This window comes from Ambystoma mexicanum, chromosome 2p (genome assembly GCF_040938575.1).
Source record: "Ambystoma mexicanum isolate Mex_15411 chromosome 2p, UKY_AmexF1_1, whole genome shotgun sequence".
In the NCBI taxonomy this organism is placed as follows: Eukaryota; Metazoa; Chordata; class Amphibia; order Caudata; family Ambystomatidae; genus Ambystoma; species Ambystoma mexicanum.
Window position 1 is genome coordinate 1,009,620,365 of NC_090923.1, and position 16,946 is coordinate 1,009,637,310.

General features: G+C 48.5%; 1 protein-coding gene across 2 annotated transcripts in view; it reads right to left on the reverse strand.

Annotated features, from left to right (window-relative positions):
• PCNX3 (pecanex 3) overlaps window positions 1–16,946 on the reverse strand; it is a 1,956,057-nt gene that overhangs the window by 444,412 nt on the left and 1,494,699 nt on the right. For both annotated transcript variants that reach the window (XM_069644841.1, XM_069644840.1), the window contains 2 exons: window positions 6,832–7,047; window positions 3,701–3,954 (listed from right to left, as the gene is read on the reverse strand). In XM_069644841.1, coding sequence (XP_069500942.1) covers window positions 3,701–3,954; window positions 6,832–7,047 — 470 coding nt within the window. The remainder of the gene's footprint in view (window positions 1–3,700; window positions 3,955–6,831; window positions 7,048–16,946) is intronic.

The window sequence follows — 16,946 nt, forward strand, 5'->3', positions numbered from 1 at the left end:
CTCTTTGATTATTGGGCTTATTTGTCAATTGTCCCAAGGACTTTAGAGTATCATACTCGTCTTTGGCAGTTTTCATTGCATCCTCTACCGCTTTGCCAAACAAGACATTCGGTTCCACCTGCATGTCAATAAGGGTTGCCTGGGTCTCGGGTTTAAACACTGACTGTCTTAGCCAAGCGTGCCTTTTACTGACAGTGCTCTCTGCTATGAGCCGGCCTGCATTATCTGCGGCGTCAAAGGTTGTCTTCAGGATGCAACCTGACACGTCTCTACCCTCCGACGCGATCTGGGCCAACTGACCCTTTAGTGGTTCCGGTACGGAGTCAATGAGAGCAGCTACCTGCTCCTACTGGTAGCAATTATAGCTTGCTTGCAGAGTGGTGGTGTTGGCGATTCTTGCCTGGTAAGCGGAAGTGGAGGCTACCTTCCTTCCTAACCCATAAATTCTTTTGCTCTCCTTGTCTGGGGGAGCCTCAGATGATGATAGTGGTGTCCCCGCTCTCTTTCTGGTGTTACTAATTACCAAGGAGTCAGGCTTCAGTTGACCCCTTATGTAAAGAGGGTCTGACTGGGCGGCCCTGAACATCTTCTCAATTCTGGGGTTCACAGCCCTGGTGAGATTAGGATTGAGAAGGGAAGGATCAATTCTACGTTGGATTGATTTGAGAATAGGAATAGCTTGAGCAATGGGTCTTTTGTCTCCCACTAGCTCTTCTGCGAAGTCCCTCTCCTCTTGTGCCCCGTGTGTCTATGCGGAAGGGCTCTGCCGCTCTAGCCAAGACCTCATTTAGAAGGGGCTGGTTATCTACTGGAGAGTCGGTAACCAGAGGTTCTTTGCGAACAGGAGAGTCTATATTGTAGACCTCTGTGACGTCTTCCTCCTCCCCATCCTGGCCCTCGTCATCTCCATAATAATCTACCCCCGGTTGGTCGTCCAACATTTCTAAGTCTGGATCCTCAGTATACTGTTGTGGATCCTCACTATACTGTTGGTAATGTTGTATGTAGTAAGGGTCTGAAATCAGGCCCTGAGTTGGAGTCTCAAACCGAGGTTTCTTGCTAGGGGGCTGAGGGTCCCTGGATCCTGAAGGAGTAGCGCTTTCTGGAGTGTAACTGAGGAAATGTTCTGGGTTCTTAGAGTAGAAATCGGCCAGGGAAGACATTCTCCTTATTACCCTGTCTATATCTACACTGCTCCATTCTCTGGAGCTGGGGATGACAACCTCTTGTGAAGGTTCCCCTTCTATTCCCATATCGTGAGGAGTGGGAGGAATAAGTCTGGTCTTAGGGGCAGAGACAGGGGTCTTGGATCTTTCCTTATCTGAAGACTTCTGTCTGTCCTAATGTGTCTGTGGTGCAGAAGTAGAGTGTGATGACTTTTTCTGCCGTTTATCCCCTTCCCCCTGAGTGGAAGAGTGTTTTCATGATGTTTTCACCTTCTCTGAGCTTTTCGACACCTGGCGTCGAGATTCGGGGGTACTCTCTCTCTCTTTCGAGTCGGGACTCGGAGGCAGACGGTGAACGGGCTGCCGGAGCCGACTTCTGGTGTGCGGCCAGGGGGTGGAGGTCGGATTCGTCTTCTGACTAACGTACCTCCGTGACTTTGGGAAGCGAGGCACTCTTGGCAACTGTGGACGGTTGCCTTGTGTTGTGCAGCGATCTCAACCTGGAACGCCCAAAGGACACAGATTCCGTGGATGCTCTCTCTGTGCCTCTTTCTTCCGAGAACTCGACATGCATGTCAAGTCACGGTTGGACTTAGAGTGTTTATGTGTAGTAGTAGTGTGGGTAGCGCTCGTGTCGCCGGGTGTGTTGCCCATAACTGCTGTGCCGGACAATCATCCGAGGTCGGGGGCTAGCGATTGGGCGTCTTTCGACACCTCTGTGCCCTCGCCGTCCAAAAGTACGGCGTTGCTGCCATCACTCAAGGCACCCACCGCTTCCATGGCCTCGAGTTGCCTGGCGTGGTGGGCCCAACGTTTAGTGGAGCAGTCCTTTAGTGTTTTCGCCTTAAACAGGCTACACGCTCTGCAATTAGCCTCTGGGTGATCCCTCGGCAAGCAGAGGTTACAGGTGGCGTGTTTGACAACCCAAGGGTACTTGCGGTTGCACTTGGGGCAAAATTTAAATGGAGTACTCTCCATATGCACCTTGTGGCAGCGGGCTAGTGTGTGTAGGAAATAATAAGAGTGTAGAGTATGTTTCCACCCCCCAGTCTCCCTGCTCGCAGGGCCGAGGCCAGAGGCCTTCCAAGGCCCGGGCCGAGGCCAGAGGACTTCCATAGCCCAAAGTCCGCCGTGCAGCTCTCGACAGTTGTTTGTTCTTCGGACCGGCGTCGATCTTCGATGTTTTGACGTGGGAGTGAAAGAACGGGGAAATTAATATCGATTTTTTAGCAAAATGGCTGAAAGCCAGGGAACTCCGTGCAATGCTTCCAACAATTATGGAGGAAAAAAACAATCTGAGGGTCCTACATGCGTGAGGGATCATGGGTACAGTGGATGCCACACTAGGGATAGTATTACTGGCACGCCCTGTGTCGACACCCATTTTCGAGTTTCGAAAAACAAACTAATACTCTGCAGCTTCCACTAGATGTCGGCCTATGCACAGCATGTGATCTAAGCAGATTCCACAAGCCTCAGAAATATATATATATCTACGACTGTAAATAAGTGACCTGGGTACTATATACTAGGAAGCGAGCAGGGTACTAGACCCCTGCAAGCAAGCTGGGCACTATACCCCTGGACACGTGCTTTGCGCTACATTTCCGAGACAGTTTCTGCACCTTTTGCTTAGATTTCAAAGAAGAACACTCTTTCCAACTGCAGAGAACCCACTAGTGCAGGGGTCTGCAATCACTGCTTTCCAGAGGTTTTGGAGTATACTTCCCATTAGCTTATCCAGAATAGTAATAGTCCAAACTACTGGGGGAGCCACAGGTTGCAGACCTCTGCCCTATAATCTATAGGCAGAAATCCTACTACCCATCCTGACAAAAATACATTGTTTGAAACATATTCTGTGTCGTGTGGTCTGTTGATCCGCCACAAGTGCAACCCATACATGGAAGTGCAATCTATTGAGTAAGAATGGTGCATCATATTCAAATAGGTAAAAACATTATTCACTAATGACCCCTACAATAATAATTGCTTTTAGTTGCATGTATGATTATTACTGAAATATGGAGCTGCTAGGTGTACAAGAATGACCAAGTCAAGATATACTTTTTCCAGCTCAGTTTGTTGTAAATTTACAAGATTTGAATACATCCACTGCCTATTAGAGCCGGCCAGATAGCACAACCAGCTGAGCGCCCATTTATGACATCTGTGTGCAGCCTGCTGATGCAGGTTCCAATCCCGGCAGGGCCAACTCAACCTTTCATCCTTCCAAGGTCGTAATATCAACTGTTATCTCATTGCTCAGATGCCTGCGGGTTTGTAGCGCTTTATAAAACTAGATATTATTTGTTGCCAGAAAAACGATAAAATGTAGAAAAAAGAACCAACCCTATTGGTGTGGACTCAATGATATATATTACCAAATCCATTGAGACAATTATAATCCTCTTTTTAATATTTAATAAACTAATGGCACATCCAGGCTACAGTTGAGATAGTTGGTCACTTTGCTCATCCGCTTACACACTGCATGATGTATGCTCTGACAAATCAGCGACCAAAGATCTTACCTTGACATAGTAGGTGATGAGGATCTTGCGCAAGTCGAACACTTGCAGCATGGAGGCAGCATTGTTGTCACTGATGCTGTAGCCCTCCAGCACGTATTTGGTTGCTGCCACCTCCCAGGCCAGCCAGCGCTGGCCAAAGGCAGCATTGAAGGACAGCATGTAAGGCAGGTGCCCTGGCTCACAGCAGCAGCAGCCCTCATCCTCCTCGACACCCTCTGTGATAGCTTCCACCTCTCGCTGCTGGCAGTACGTTCCTGCAGAAGGGAAAATAAGGAAGGGATGTGGGAAATGATGGACACCCTCCCACAACATTGTTTCATGCCCTTCAACAGACTGCCGAAGCTTGTAATCACCATTATCCCGTTACGCAATTCTTGGAACTCATTCTTATACGGAAATCCTATTCTGACAGACTTAAACACTCCTTAGTAGCTGTGAATATCTAAACTATTTCATTTCCTTTAATTTGCTTAGCCCCTTTCTGAAACATCTCTTCCTTTCTATATCCCTATGAATAATCTAGTTCTGACTGTGTGCGATGTTTCCACAACCCCTGCAAATTCTCTCTGGCTAATACAAGCTTCCCACTGAATTTAACAATATTGACACAGCAGTTGCACAGTCACTTCCTCTGCCCGTATTGCCCCTGCTCAGTGGTGGAGACCTTTCACCACTACGGGTCTCTCGAAGTAAATATGGATGAAGTAGCTCTGACTGCTGCACCTGGTATATTGTTAAATATCAAATCATTCGTAAAAAAGGTATACAGGTTTGCGACACGGTCTTGTTCTTGCTACTGAATCTTTGGATTAACAGGTCAAAGATGTGCACGCAAACCAAAGTCCAGAATGTCGACCACCATCTAACATGTAAGCCATTACCCAAAATGTTAGTTAAAGCTCTTCTGTTTCAACAATGTTTCGAAAGCGTGCAAGTGACGGGCTAGAATTTAAAAGCATAGGCATGAATAGTGTATGGGAGGACAGGTCTTTAGGACCCCCCCCCTGACCCCCACATTGCCCACCTACGTGAGGCTCATGACTCGTCAGCAGCCCCCCCCATGCACCTGGGCCTGGGAGGCAGGGCGGCTGCGGATCGACACGTGAGGCTGCACGGCCCGTAGTGTAGAATAATGTAGACACCATTTTGTAACACACCAAGACTCCATTTTCAGCACACTGAACCCAGTCCCCAGTAGAACAGCCTGCGTACAAACGCTGCAGCTCGGCCCCTACTTGACCACGCACAGAGAGCCCTGCACTTCCCCACTTCCTCCCCCCATGGCAGATCCGCTGAAGGCCCGTTCTCACTAGCAACTTGACGCGAACAAGTAACAGAACAAACACTATCATTTACCTTCCGCAGTACATCATTGCCCTAGAAGTGACCGGACTTGCAGTTGGGGTCTGAGAAAGAACAAAAGTCGTCCCTTTCAAGTATACTCCCACCCTGCGCCTAACACCCCACGCTTGTGATATATGGTTCTCATAACCCCCAGCCCCGTTAAACTCTCAAACCTCCCAGTCGTATCCATGCTGCTAAAGGATGTGTGTTAAATAGTGCTAAAACGTATAATGCAAGTCACTTGTATTAAAGCGAGGGGATCCCTGCCCACCCCCGAGACACCTTCATGTCCTGAGGCCAAGTGTACGACCACTCGAAAATACGCTTTGTACCAACTAATGTTTGCTGCTATTGTAAAAAGGTTAACAGAAAAGCAATATATAAAATGGTTGTGTATGATGTGATGAAATATGTTGTATTGCATGTAAGCCACCTGGGGCATTGAGCCAGTTTTTACTATAATCAAAATGTTAGATTAACACATTGCTTTCTTGCTCCCGAGTATATAGCCCAACCTGACACTACCTCACGTTTGTTATATGTTCACCTTACTCATGAATTGCAAGCATAAGACCGACTAACGTTATGTAATGTATGTGCCAATGAAAATCCTCCATTGTTATGAACCTAGTAATGTAAGCAGATGTAAACGGCATGAATGTGTAATTTACCTAATGCCCCCAGCCTTAACATCTGTCCTCTCTAACAGTATTTGTGCAGCCGAGTGAATAGAGACTCGCCTAAAGTTACAAGGCCATCTCCCCCTCCACCCGCCAAGGCCGGCAGGGGCTTGCTGGTGTTCGAGCAGCGCAGCTTCACCTCCCCACATTCCTGCTGGACCCGCTTCAAGTATTTACCTCCCCCATGTCAAAGGCCACCATACAACCCCTGTGTACTGCCATGGCCAGGCCAAGTGAATTATGAGCTACCCGGTCCTAAATCCCGCCGCCTTTAAAGTGCCAGCTAGGTGCCCCCTCTGACCTAATGGTATTCCAGTTCACCCCAAATTCAACAGACCACGAAGACAGTTATCCGTCCTTGTGCAAACATCCCCCAGAGCCATCATTTACTGCATCTAACAGGATAAAATGATAAAGGTAGCTTGACCCGTTCTCCCTGATAAGACACCTGGACCCATGAGACTGGACCCTTTGTTAATGACAATTTTATGATGATGTATGGAGGAAGCCTCTATTGCATACTGCTTTCCTGTGTCCCCACCCAGGTATTAGATTGATGTGTTAGAAATTGTACATAACCTGGCATAAATGAGTGTGATGAATGTGTATAAATGGCCACAAGGGCAGGTTTCTAGAACCAAAGTGGTGAATCTCCGTTGACAGCCAGTGCTCTGGAGCTCCACCCCGACGAGCCCAGCTGACCCAAGCACTTTGTGATGCCACCACATGGATCCCCCGCCAATCATGGAACACCAATCATATAGACTACATAGTAGCTAGACGTCGCCATCCAATCCCCAAGACTATGTGGCCCCTATAGATTAGCTCATGCATGACGTGTATTTGTAATATAACTGACTGTCTTTGCTATTGTCAGACAGAGCGCTCTCGGAGTTTGCAGAGTCCTTTGCATGCCCTATATCAATTTAGATAAAACCTTTTAATTTCAACCGCACTTGGTCTTGGTCTCATTCCCTCCTGGGGTATGTCCTTTATTGCCTCTCATTGAGGGGGGTTAACTGCCTTATTGGGGACGCTTACTTTCAATAGCCATTGTGAGGGTACACACTACAGGGAGAACAATAATCATTGTAGAATTTGTCTCACCTCTGAACTCCAGTCCCCGTAGTTGGAAAGTAACCAAGCCATTGCCAATCTCAATAATGTGCACCAGAGCATTCAGGTAGTCCGAGGCCAGGATGAAGCAGTCACCAGTTGCATAATTGCCCCAGCGGCCTAGTAGTAGGTCTCCACAGAGCGTGTGCTGCAGTGAGCGTGTAAGGTGCTCATAGAAGATGGAGTTCAAGTTATTGTCATCTGCACCTGCAGAAAGCATGAAGGAAGCATTAGTGGAGTTTTAGTCTTTCTGGGCAAAGTCGGCTCAGACACTTCAATGCAGGGAAAATATCCATTACTTTAAAGCCACCATTTCACCTTTCTCTTGTCCTAGAGCCATATCACATTCTTACTTCATGCAGAACAAGCTTTCCCAAGAAACCAAGTAATGATGTAATGCTCAAGTCAAACTAAAGAACACACTTATAGGACAAATTATATACCTTCAGTGATATTCTTTCTGATGGATTATTCTCACACATGATCTCTGGGAATCTTTCAGCCACAAGGCTGTGCAGTGATGCTTCAGGTTGGCTTGCATTGAAGCAGAGCAATCAACTCGAAGGCTCCAGAAGTGATTCCATGCATATTATATATGGAGCACACCATGTCCCATATCCTCATTCCAACCAGTTTCCCCTGTGTTCAGCAGCTGAGGCAATGTAGAACCTGATGAGAACACGCTTTCTACATGAGGGGTAGGCTGGGAGGGAGTTGAGGAATTTGTGGGAGAATAATCAATCAGAAAGAACATTACAAATGTAAGTAATTTATTCTTCTAATGGATTGCTTTCTTCCAGAGTCCTCAGAGTCACAAAGCAGTACTGAATCTGGAGGAGGGAGGAGAGCGAGGAACATCACCTAAACCAAAAAACTCTGCAGAAAAGCAGGACTAAAACAGGAATCGTAGCCTTAAAAGCAGTCGGGTTAGTCATGCTTGCAAAAGTGTGCAGAGAAAACCATACCGCTGCTTGGCAGATATGCAAGACGAATGCCCCTTTTTGCAGCAAGGAAGTGGACACCAGGGCCTTGGCAGAACATGCTTTGAGGCTGCCCGACTACTGCAAGCTCCCCGAAAATAAACAGAGCCACAGTATGGTTGAAAATCACTTTTCCAAGTGTTAGGAAAGATTTATTTTTGCTCCTTGCTTTCATCCCATAGACATCAATGGGACAGCCTTTCTGTTTGTTTTGTTTTGAATGCTAACCCTACCTTTTGGAGGTTAAGTAAAGCCTTCTGATTTACTTATTGCTTTGTGCTAAGTTTTAGGGGGAAACTTATCAGTCCATAAGACTATCAATGCTGGGACACTATATGGCTCATTACAAGGTTGCTGGTATCCTGACAGTATTACTGGCACTCAGCCCAGTGGAATTACTGCCAGATTGTGAGTGCCGGCAAGGGTGTTAAATCGGACTCCATAGCGGGGTGGGTGGATTTTCCAATATTACCGGCACCGGTAATACTGGCTATTTTTGCTGGTGGGGTGGCGTAATTAACTCCAGCATTTGGCTGGAGGTAATTCCGCCACCCCACCAGCAAACGTGTGCTTTGCTGGTGCGATAATGTGCCGGTACATGGAATAACCGGCACATTATTACTGCTGTGGCAAAGATGTTAAGGCCCTTTATGTCTCTCTCATTTTTAAAGCTGCACTCATCACCTTAAACGGAAGTGCGGTTAGGATACTTTGAATCTAAACATTTTCTTTTGTAGCTTTCTACCATGATGTTTACTTTTTATTCTTTAAAACTTTTGCATTTTAGCACATAATGTCATAAAGAGTACCATGTATTGTAAAACGATCGTGTCACAAGATTTTCGCCTGTCCTTTGGCCCTTTCCCAGGGAAAGCGTCTGCTTTTCTGGGCATAGAACAAATTACTTACCTCTCAATAATGTTCTTTCTGATAGATGTTCCTCCCACAGATTTCTCATCTATGAAAACCCTTATGCCAGCACAGCTTCTCACTCAGGAAAGGTTTCCGCCGCCAGAGGGCGAGGTGCTGCGGTGCCAGATAGGATGCCAGGGCCAGTATATTAAGGGATACTGTACCTCTTAACCTCCGTTCCACCCTTTTCCCCCTAGCACTCTGCAGCTGAGAGACCATAGAACCGAAAGTATACCAGCTTCACATAAGAGGGGCATGAAGGGAGGGCGATGAGGAATCTGTGGGAGGAACATCCATCAGAAAGAACATTACCGGAAGGTAACTGAATTGATCTTCTAATGGATTCTACCTCCTACAGATTCCTCATAAACCTGGAGGAGGCGGGGGGGGGGGAAGCAAGAACACCACCTTAACCAGATAAATCTGGAGAACTGCCCTACCAAAATGGGCATCCTGGCTCGCAAGGGAATCCAAGCAGTAATGCTTAGTGAACATGTGCATCCTTAACAGAAAGATCATAGCATTCTGAGATTCAGAGAATGATCCACCTGGGCAGGGTTTGTTTGGTCACCACTGCCCTGCCAGCATGAGCACCATCAGCGTAGCCAATAAAAAGCTGGTCATTTTTCCAAGCCTATCTAGTAAGAGGCGTATAACTTAAGGGTCTGTACCGGGTCCAACCAATAAGATTGTTCCTCAGCCTCGTAAGGGTGAGATAGGGGAAAGAATACAGGAAAATTGATCTTCTGAGAGAGAAGGAGGGTCTCACTCTTAACGTGCGCTTCTCTTTGGAAAAAAACGAATAGGGATGTAAAACAGACAACACCTGGAGCTCACACCCCCCGCTTTGTGGAAGTGATAGCAACCAGGAAAATCACCTTAAGGGTGAGCAATCTAATACAACACAAATGAAGGGGCTCAAACAGAGCCCCCATAAGAAATGTTAAAACTAAATTCAAATCCCACGTAGGAAACATAAATTAGCAGGGATGAAATTGGTTACACAAACGCTGCAAGAAATGCATAACAGTCGGGATTGTGAAAAACAAGCCCTATTCTGGGAACCTCGAATACCAAAATAGTGGTGAGGTAACCCTGTACAGTGGCACTCTGCAGACCCACCTGGGCCAAACATAGTAGAAAATCCAACACATAGGATAGATGACAGGATAAAGGATCCAGGTCCGTCTTCTGGCACCAAATCGAAAATTGACGCCACCAGCATGCATACACATATTTTGTAGGGGGCCTCCTAGCTAAACGGAGCACATCAAGGACATTGTCTGACAAGTCCTACTCCTTGAATTTGAGGAGAGCAAGTCGACTCTCCTCAGGAGGCACCAGGGAGGGCAGATGGATATGTCCAGCAAATCCATACCACATTCTTTGGGCCTAGGCAATCATGAACATCGTGGTTTTGAACAGGAGCAACCTATCTGAGAACCAGCAGAATGACAGGGATCGGCGGCAATGCATAAAGGAGGTAAAAAATTCACATGACCGTCAGTGCATCCAGCAGAGTTTGCTGATGAGGACATTCGCTGGAGCAGAGCAACTTGCACTAAACTGTTGGCAATGAAAGCAGAGAGGTCCACTTGAGGAGCCCCCCAAAAGGGAGGGGCTCTCCTACAGAACTTCCTGACAGAACTCCCACTGGTGGGAGGCTGAAGTCTGTCTGCTCAAGACATCCGCGAGGACATTCTCTCTTCTGGCCCGATGAGCCACCGGCAGAGACACTTCGCTGCTCAGAGGCAAGGACCCCACACCACCCACTAGGTTGAGGTAGTGCATGGCCACTGTGTTGTCTGTCAGGACCAGCACAGTCTTGCGTTTCCCAGAAGGGAGGAAAGCGACTAAGGCCAGTCTGTTCACCCTCAACTCCAGCAAGGTGGTGTGCTCCAGAGACTCTATGGTACAACACAGTCTGATCAGCATTAGGTCTGACAGGTGATGGCCCCAGCCATTCAGAGATGCATCATGGACCACCATCACCCGGGGCCATGGACGGGAAACAACTCACCTCTCAGCAAGTCGACTCGCACAGCGCACTACGTGATATCTTGAGACACCTGGTACGAGAACTGTAGAATGTCCGACGGTTGGCCCTGCATCTATGACAATTGGCAAAGGAGAAGCCAACTGAGGTGATCTTATGCGCACCCTTGCTTCCGGCACCACTGCGAAGCAGGAGTCCATGAGGCCCAGAATGCGCAGAAAAGCAGAGGCACAAACTCATTCCTATGACTGGAGGACATTGACCATCAAAAACATGATCGCCACTCGATCCTCCGGTGGGAAAGTCTTGCCCAGGCAAGTGCCAAGACTGCACGATTAATTGAGACTGGAATGGAAAAACCTGAGACTTTTTGAAGTTCAGGGACAAGCTCAAGCTCTGCAAAAGAGTGCTCCGACAACAGATATGGGGAGAAAGCTCGGACAAGCCGATCACCCAGGTAGGAAAAGACATAAATGCCCTTCCTCCTGAGGCGAGCCGCTACCACTGCCAGCAGTTTGCTGAAATCGCCGAGAGTCGAAGAAAGACAGAATGGCAGGACCTTGAACTGGTAATGGTGTTCGCCCACCAAGAACCTTGGGTGCTTCCTGTCCTTCAACGAATTGATAGGCATCCTGAAGGTCCTGTGAAACCAACTACCCCTGCAGATTGAGGGCTTGCAGTATCAGGGCATGTCCAACAGTCTGGCTTGGGTGTTGACCACAAACCTGGGCGTCCTCAGCCAGAAGTGGTGCCTGACCACCGTGCTGGTGGTCATGGTCCTACCCAACCAGTCTGCTGTGTCCAACTCTGACTGCTGCCTATTTGCCATCAGTGACCAGGGACTGGAAATCATCTGTCATTTCTCCCTCTGGGATGTGCTCGGCCACATTGCCCACCGCCTTCCGAAGAAAAACTTTGCCATGGCACAAGAGGCATTCACGGTTCGCAGTGCCTAACTGCTTGATGCAAAAACCTTATTGTGCCCTGCGTCAAACCTCTTGTTCTCCCTGTCCGGTGGAAGGGACATGAAGGTAGATGTGGTCAGGCTAGCTGGTGAAGCATGGGACGAGAGAAAGGCTGGGTCTGACTGAGCGGGATGGTGTTTCTTTGGCATGTCTCTGCCCACAGCCGGAATAGAGGCAGCCTTCTCCCATGCCTCCAGTACGGGCAATTCCACTGCCACACTGAAGGGCAGGAGCGTTTCCCTCCTTGGGCACCACACCCAGAATGCCACAAAGTTCTGGATGGGGCAGACCACCCCAAAATCCTGGCCACTTTAGCCATCAAGCACTGGAATACAGCCGCCTGAGGCTTTCATGGGGTGGAAGCTGGCAAAAAGTTAATCTCTCTGGAAGTGTCGAGGCCACTGATCCTTGCAGGTCCAGTGTCAGCACATCGTCACCTTCCCCGTAAAACTGTTCTGGGAAATCCCCCACTTCCCTCAAGCACAGAGGGGTTACAGCCCAAAAGGAACCTGGTCACCCTCCTCATCACAGAGATCATGCATCCGACATAAAAGCATCCATAGGAAAAAGGGGATATTCCTGTGGAGCTGCGATATCAGTGCAGAGAGACCATGGCTTCTTTCTGGTCCGGGCCCAAGCTTTCAGGCGTGCAGGAGAAGTCCCCACAGGGTACAGTGATGATCCTCTAGATGATGTCACTTCTCCCCAGAAGGGAGCCCCTTTCTATGGGGCTAGGGAGGTGAGGCCGCTAACCGATAGTCCCCCCCAGGGGTGGTAATATGCGGGAGGACCTCATGGGGTGGGACATCCCTATTGGGGACAAGGACGTGCATCTGGGATACAGCCCCTTTATTTCCCAGCTCCACAGGGTACAGACAACACCCAGCCCTTCCTTACCCATGGTAAAATCAGAGGCAATAAGTTACTGTAATGTGTCAGGCAGTCTCACTACGATAGGTACTGGGATGTAGAAGAACTAAAGAATGCTACCGTCAAGCATGAAGTGTTCAACCAACTGTTGTCAATCAAACTGACGTTACGCTCAGGCAGTACCAGCTACTTAAGCTAAACAGCAAAGAAGGACAAGGACATCCAGAAGGAGAAGTCGGCAAGCTAGGAGGCTGCCAAAAGCCCACGTGTTTGTAGCAGAGTGTCGGAAGGCTGCAGCGAACCAGCGCAGTGGAGTGGCGAGAACAGACCAAGGGACACCTGGAAAGAGTCTCTAAAGTCGACTGGGAGTCGACAACCTTGAAGCTGAGAGTCCGTGGGTTGGTGGCAGTGGCCTAACTTGTGGTGGGTGGACCGTGCGGTCCAAGAACTACGCCAAAACCACCAACACTAGCCTACTGTGGAGCAGCGCAGGCACTTGCATGGGAAGTACGAGGAACTGTGGTGGTTGCATGACCTGATATGGCAGGACCGGCTGGTCTGGAAATTGCGCCCTGACCACCAACACTAACGGGCCACAAAGTCGTGCCGCCCGAATCAAAGCAGAAGAAGAATGAGAAGGAATGAATCCGCGACACCTGGTGAAACCAGTGAAGAGTTCTCCGAGAGAAGGTAACAGGAACAGTAATAAGTACGGAAAGAGGGGGTCGGGAAAACTTGAGGATGTGAAACACAAAGACAAGAGAGAAGTAGATCATTTTGTGTGACAACTCCCTGGTCAGTTCCATAAGACTGTGGTATTGAAGAATCAAGAAGGGACTCGGGGATCCTCTTCCTCGTCCTGGTGAGGGTAGTTTGAAAAATATTGGTAAAAAGGTGAATAATCAAGGAGAGCTCAGGGACTCTCTCCCTCGTCCCAGTGGGGGCAAGTTGAAGGACAGTGTTCAAGCAGCGATAACCCAAAGCCAGTGGAAAGAACTAATAGTTGATGAAGAATCTAAGTTGAAGTAACCCAAGAAAAACCTGCTATAGACTGGAAGTAAACTACGAGAACTTGTAGAACAGTATAAAAACCCAAACTTTGAGAGACTTCTACCCAGGAGGAGAGTCATTCTACTGGATTGGGATAAGAACTCTTCCGTTAGCTTAGTGATTTGTGTTTAAGTGACAGGTATAGAATACGAGTTGCGACTAAGACGGTATGTTTATTTTGGACATTACGGACTTCCTGACCGGCCAGAGTTTTAGTTTTGTTGAGATAGGGAAACCAACTCTAATTAGAGATAGCTAGGATTACACATTTTCTGTTTAATAAAAGTCTATAACCCGGGGAGGGGAGGGGGATGAGAGAGGGGAGTGAGGGGAGAGGAGGGTAGGAGAAAGACATAAGAATTAGTTTACTGATATTGCTCTAATGTTATTATTGTATTAATATCTTATTTTGATTTTCTCTATTGTATTTGATTCTCTTTGAACATTTTTAATAAAAAGATTTTTAAAAAAAACAAAAGAATCTAGAACCAAAAATATGCCTTTATTTGGTAAGACTCCATATTCCAGGTCAGTACCTGCCGGTCGCAACAGACGTGGTGGGACCCTACGGCACCGTCGCCTGTGCCACAGGTGATAAGATTAAATATGATATATTTATAACGCGCCTGCACATAAGTGTTTCTAGGCGCAACAAGACAAGGAGGGGGAAACAGAGGGAGGACAAAACAACGATTTTACGCCTTGTGTCATTCAGATCGCACAAGCACAGGGGGGACGGGAGAAGTGCAAACGGGGTTGGGGAGATGGAGACGTGCAAAAGCGAGGGGAGAAGGAGAAGTGCAGGTATCAGAGTGCAGCCAACGGGTAGCTAAGTGCCGGTAATCGGAAGGTGCTGCCAGCGAGTGGCTAATAAGTGCAGAGAGTGGGTGGACTGTAGGGTTACAGATACAGATTATAAGTGCTACGGGGGAGCAAAAGGCAGTGCGAGGTACAGGGGGGTGGCCAGGATACCAGGTGCGTGGAACAGATGGGTTCTCCGCAGGGGAGAGGAAGAGAGAAAGGGAAGCGAAGATGATGGTCTTGAGTTGCTTCCGGAACCGAAGATGGTTCTGCTCAAGCTTGAGAGAGGCAGAGAGGCTGTTCCAGGCGGAGGCCCCAGCCGAAGAAAGAGATCTGCCACCAACTCTCTGCTTGGAAAAGCAGCGGACCCTCAGAGAGTTGGAGGTGGATGAGTGGAGAGCTCGAGAAGGGAGACACTTAGAAAGAGAGAGTTGGAGGCAATGCAGACCTAGGTCCCAGAAAGCCTTGAGGCCAAGGACACGTCTCGAAGTACTGTTCAGGATAAGTTGTAGAGGACGGAGAGTAGAGGCAGGAAGATTTAGAAAGAGGCTGTTGCAGTAGCCCATCATTGAGAGGACCAGAGCTAAGGAGACAGTGAGCTCTGGGGGAAAGTGAGGAAGGAAAGAATACCTTTGAGGAGGTGCAGCTGATAGTTTGACTTCTGAAAGACATCAGAAATGTGAGGAGAGAAGGAGAGGGTGGAGTCGAAGAGGACCTCAAGGTTCTTAGCCCCACAGGTAGGAGAAGGAAAATAACCCAGAGTGGGCGGCCAGAGAGAGAGAGAGAGGAAAGGAGAGAGAGGAAAGGAGGGAGATGGTGTTCCGATGAGGAGGATCCCAGTCTTACTGGCATTGAGGCAGAGATCATTAGCGGCACACCACTCCTGAATTGCAGACAGACAGTCAGGAATGAGACAAGGGGTAGAAATGGCCGAGTGGAGCCTGAAAAAGTGCTGTGTGTCACCCGTATAGCACTGAAAGTTGGAGCAGAGAGCTGCTCTGGGGTGGGCGAGAGGAGCCAGGTATTGGCTAAACAGCCGGGGAGAGAGGTTAGACCTCTGGGGAACACCACAGGTAGAGAAAGATAGACAAGAGGAAAGAACCAGTTGGACCTGAGAGGATCGGTCAGTGAGAAAGGTGGTTAGCCAGGCCAGGGCCGGATCAGGTGCTGAAGCCGGAGCAGTTGGCACCTTGGCGAAGATGTCCAACATCTTCCGGTGGAAACTCTCCCATTCCTCCAGCATGGCAGTTTGGGATGGAGAAGGTACATCGTTTGGCCACTCGCGATTCCCTGAAGTGGTGGCTGCTCTTCTTTGAAGAGAAAGACTAATGTCGTTGTGAGGACCCACTCAGAGATTGGGACCTCTTATGATGCTGCTGCCTCTCCTTTTCCATGCACAGAGCCAACCGATCTTCGGAGCGCCGACGTGCTCCACGCGACCTCAATAGAGACACCTCACTGTACACCTTTGGATAAAAGTGAAAATCTGTGCTGCCTTTTCCCGCAGGGCCTTTCGGTGAATTGACTGGCATGACCCGCAATCCTGGGTGTTGTGATCCTCCCCCAAACAGTATAAACAAATTCAGCGTGAATGCGAGGCAGACATCTGCAATCCACAAATGGCTTGAATCCCGAGGCCTGTGACAGAGGAGGCATGGCGTTGTAAAAAATAGCTAAGCTTGATGAACGTGTTCCCAATTAAACTGAAGTGTGTGGAAAAAAGGTACTGAGGTCACGGCGCCGCTACATATACTGGCCCTTATGTCATATCTGGCGCAGAGTGCATAGAGGCTTTGGACAGAGAATCGACACAGAGCTGTGCTGCACCACTCTGGTGGCGGAAAAGTTTCTGGAGAAAAGGTGCACCGAGATAGGGGTATAATAGATGAGGAATCCGTAGGACAAAAGAATCCCTTAGAAGTGACAGTGTGTGTATATGTGAGACCAGATATGGGGTCTGAAACTGTCTGGTCCCTGACCACAACCAATCCCCTCAGTGTCTGTTGCTGGAAGATTGTATGGTCAATGGTTATCCATGTTGTGATAGCCACTGTAGTTTGAATGGTGCAGATCCTAACCAGCCCGCTTCCAGTCAAGATCTTGGATAAAAGGAGGACTCCTGCAGACCTTCGAGAGATGATGAAAGCTAATACCCCTAAGAATAAGTGCAGCCCACTGACGATCAGAGGATGATCATTGCAGCTGACCAGCATTGCCTGTATCCAAGTCCCGGCGAAGTCCTGATCTCAAGAAGGTCCTTGTCAGTGTGTCAACGTGTGGGTGAATGGGAACAATCAGTTTCAACCCATGCTCGAGGAGCCTTGCCTTCAGGACTGACAAGCTCTCTCCCAGCCTACCTCGCTGCAGCCATTGCCATCCTGAGTGCATCCTTGTAACTCAGAGGGTCTTCAACTGGTGCTAACAAGAAGCCTGCTGCTGAATTTTCAGCCCTCCAGTTTCTACAGAAACTGTAGCAGCACCTGCTCTTTTGCTCGCCAATTGAAGATCAGGTATGCCACATGATCGTGATGA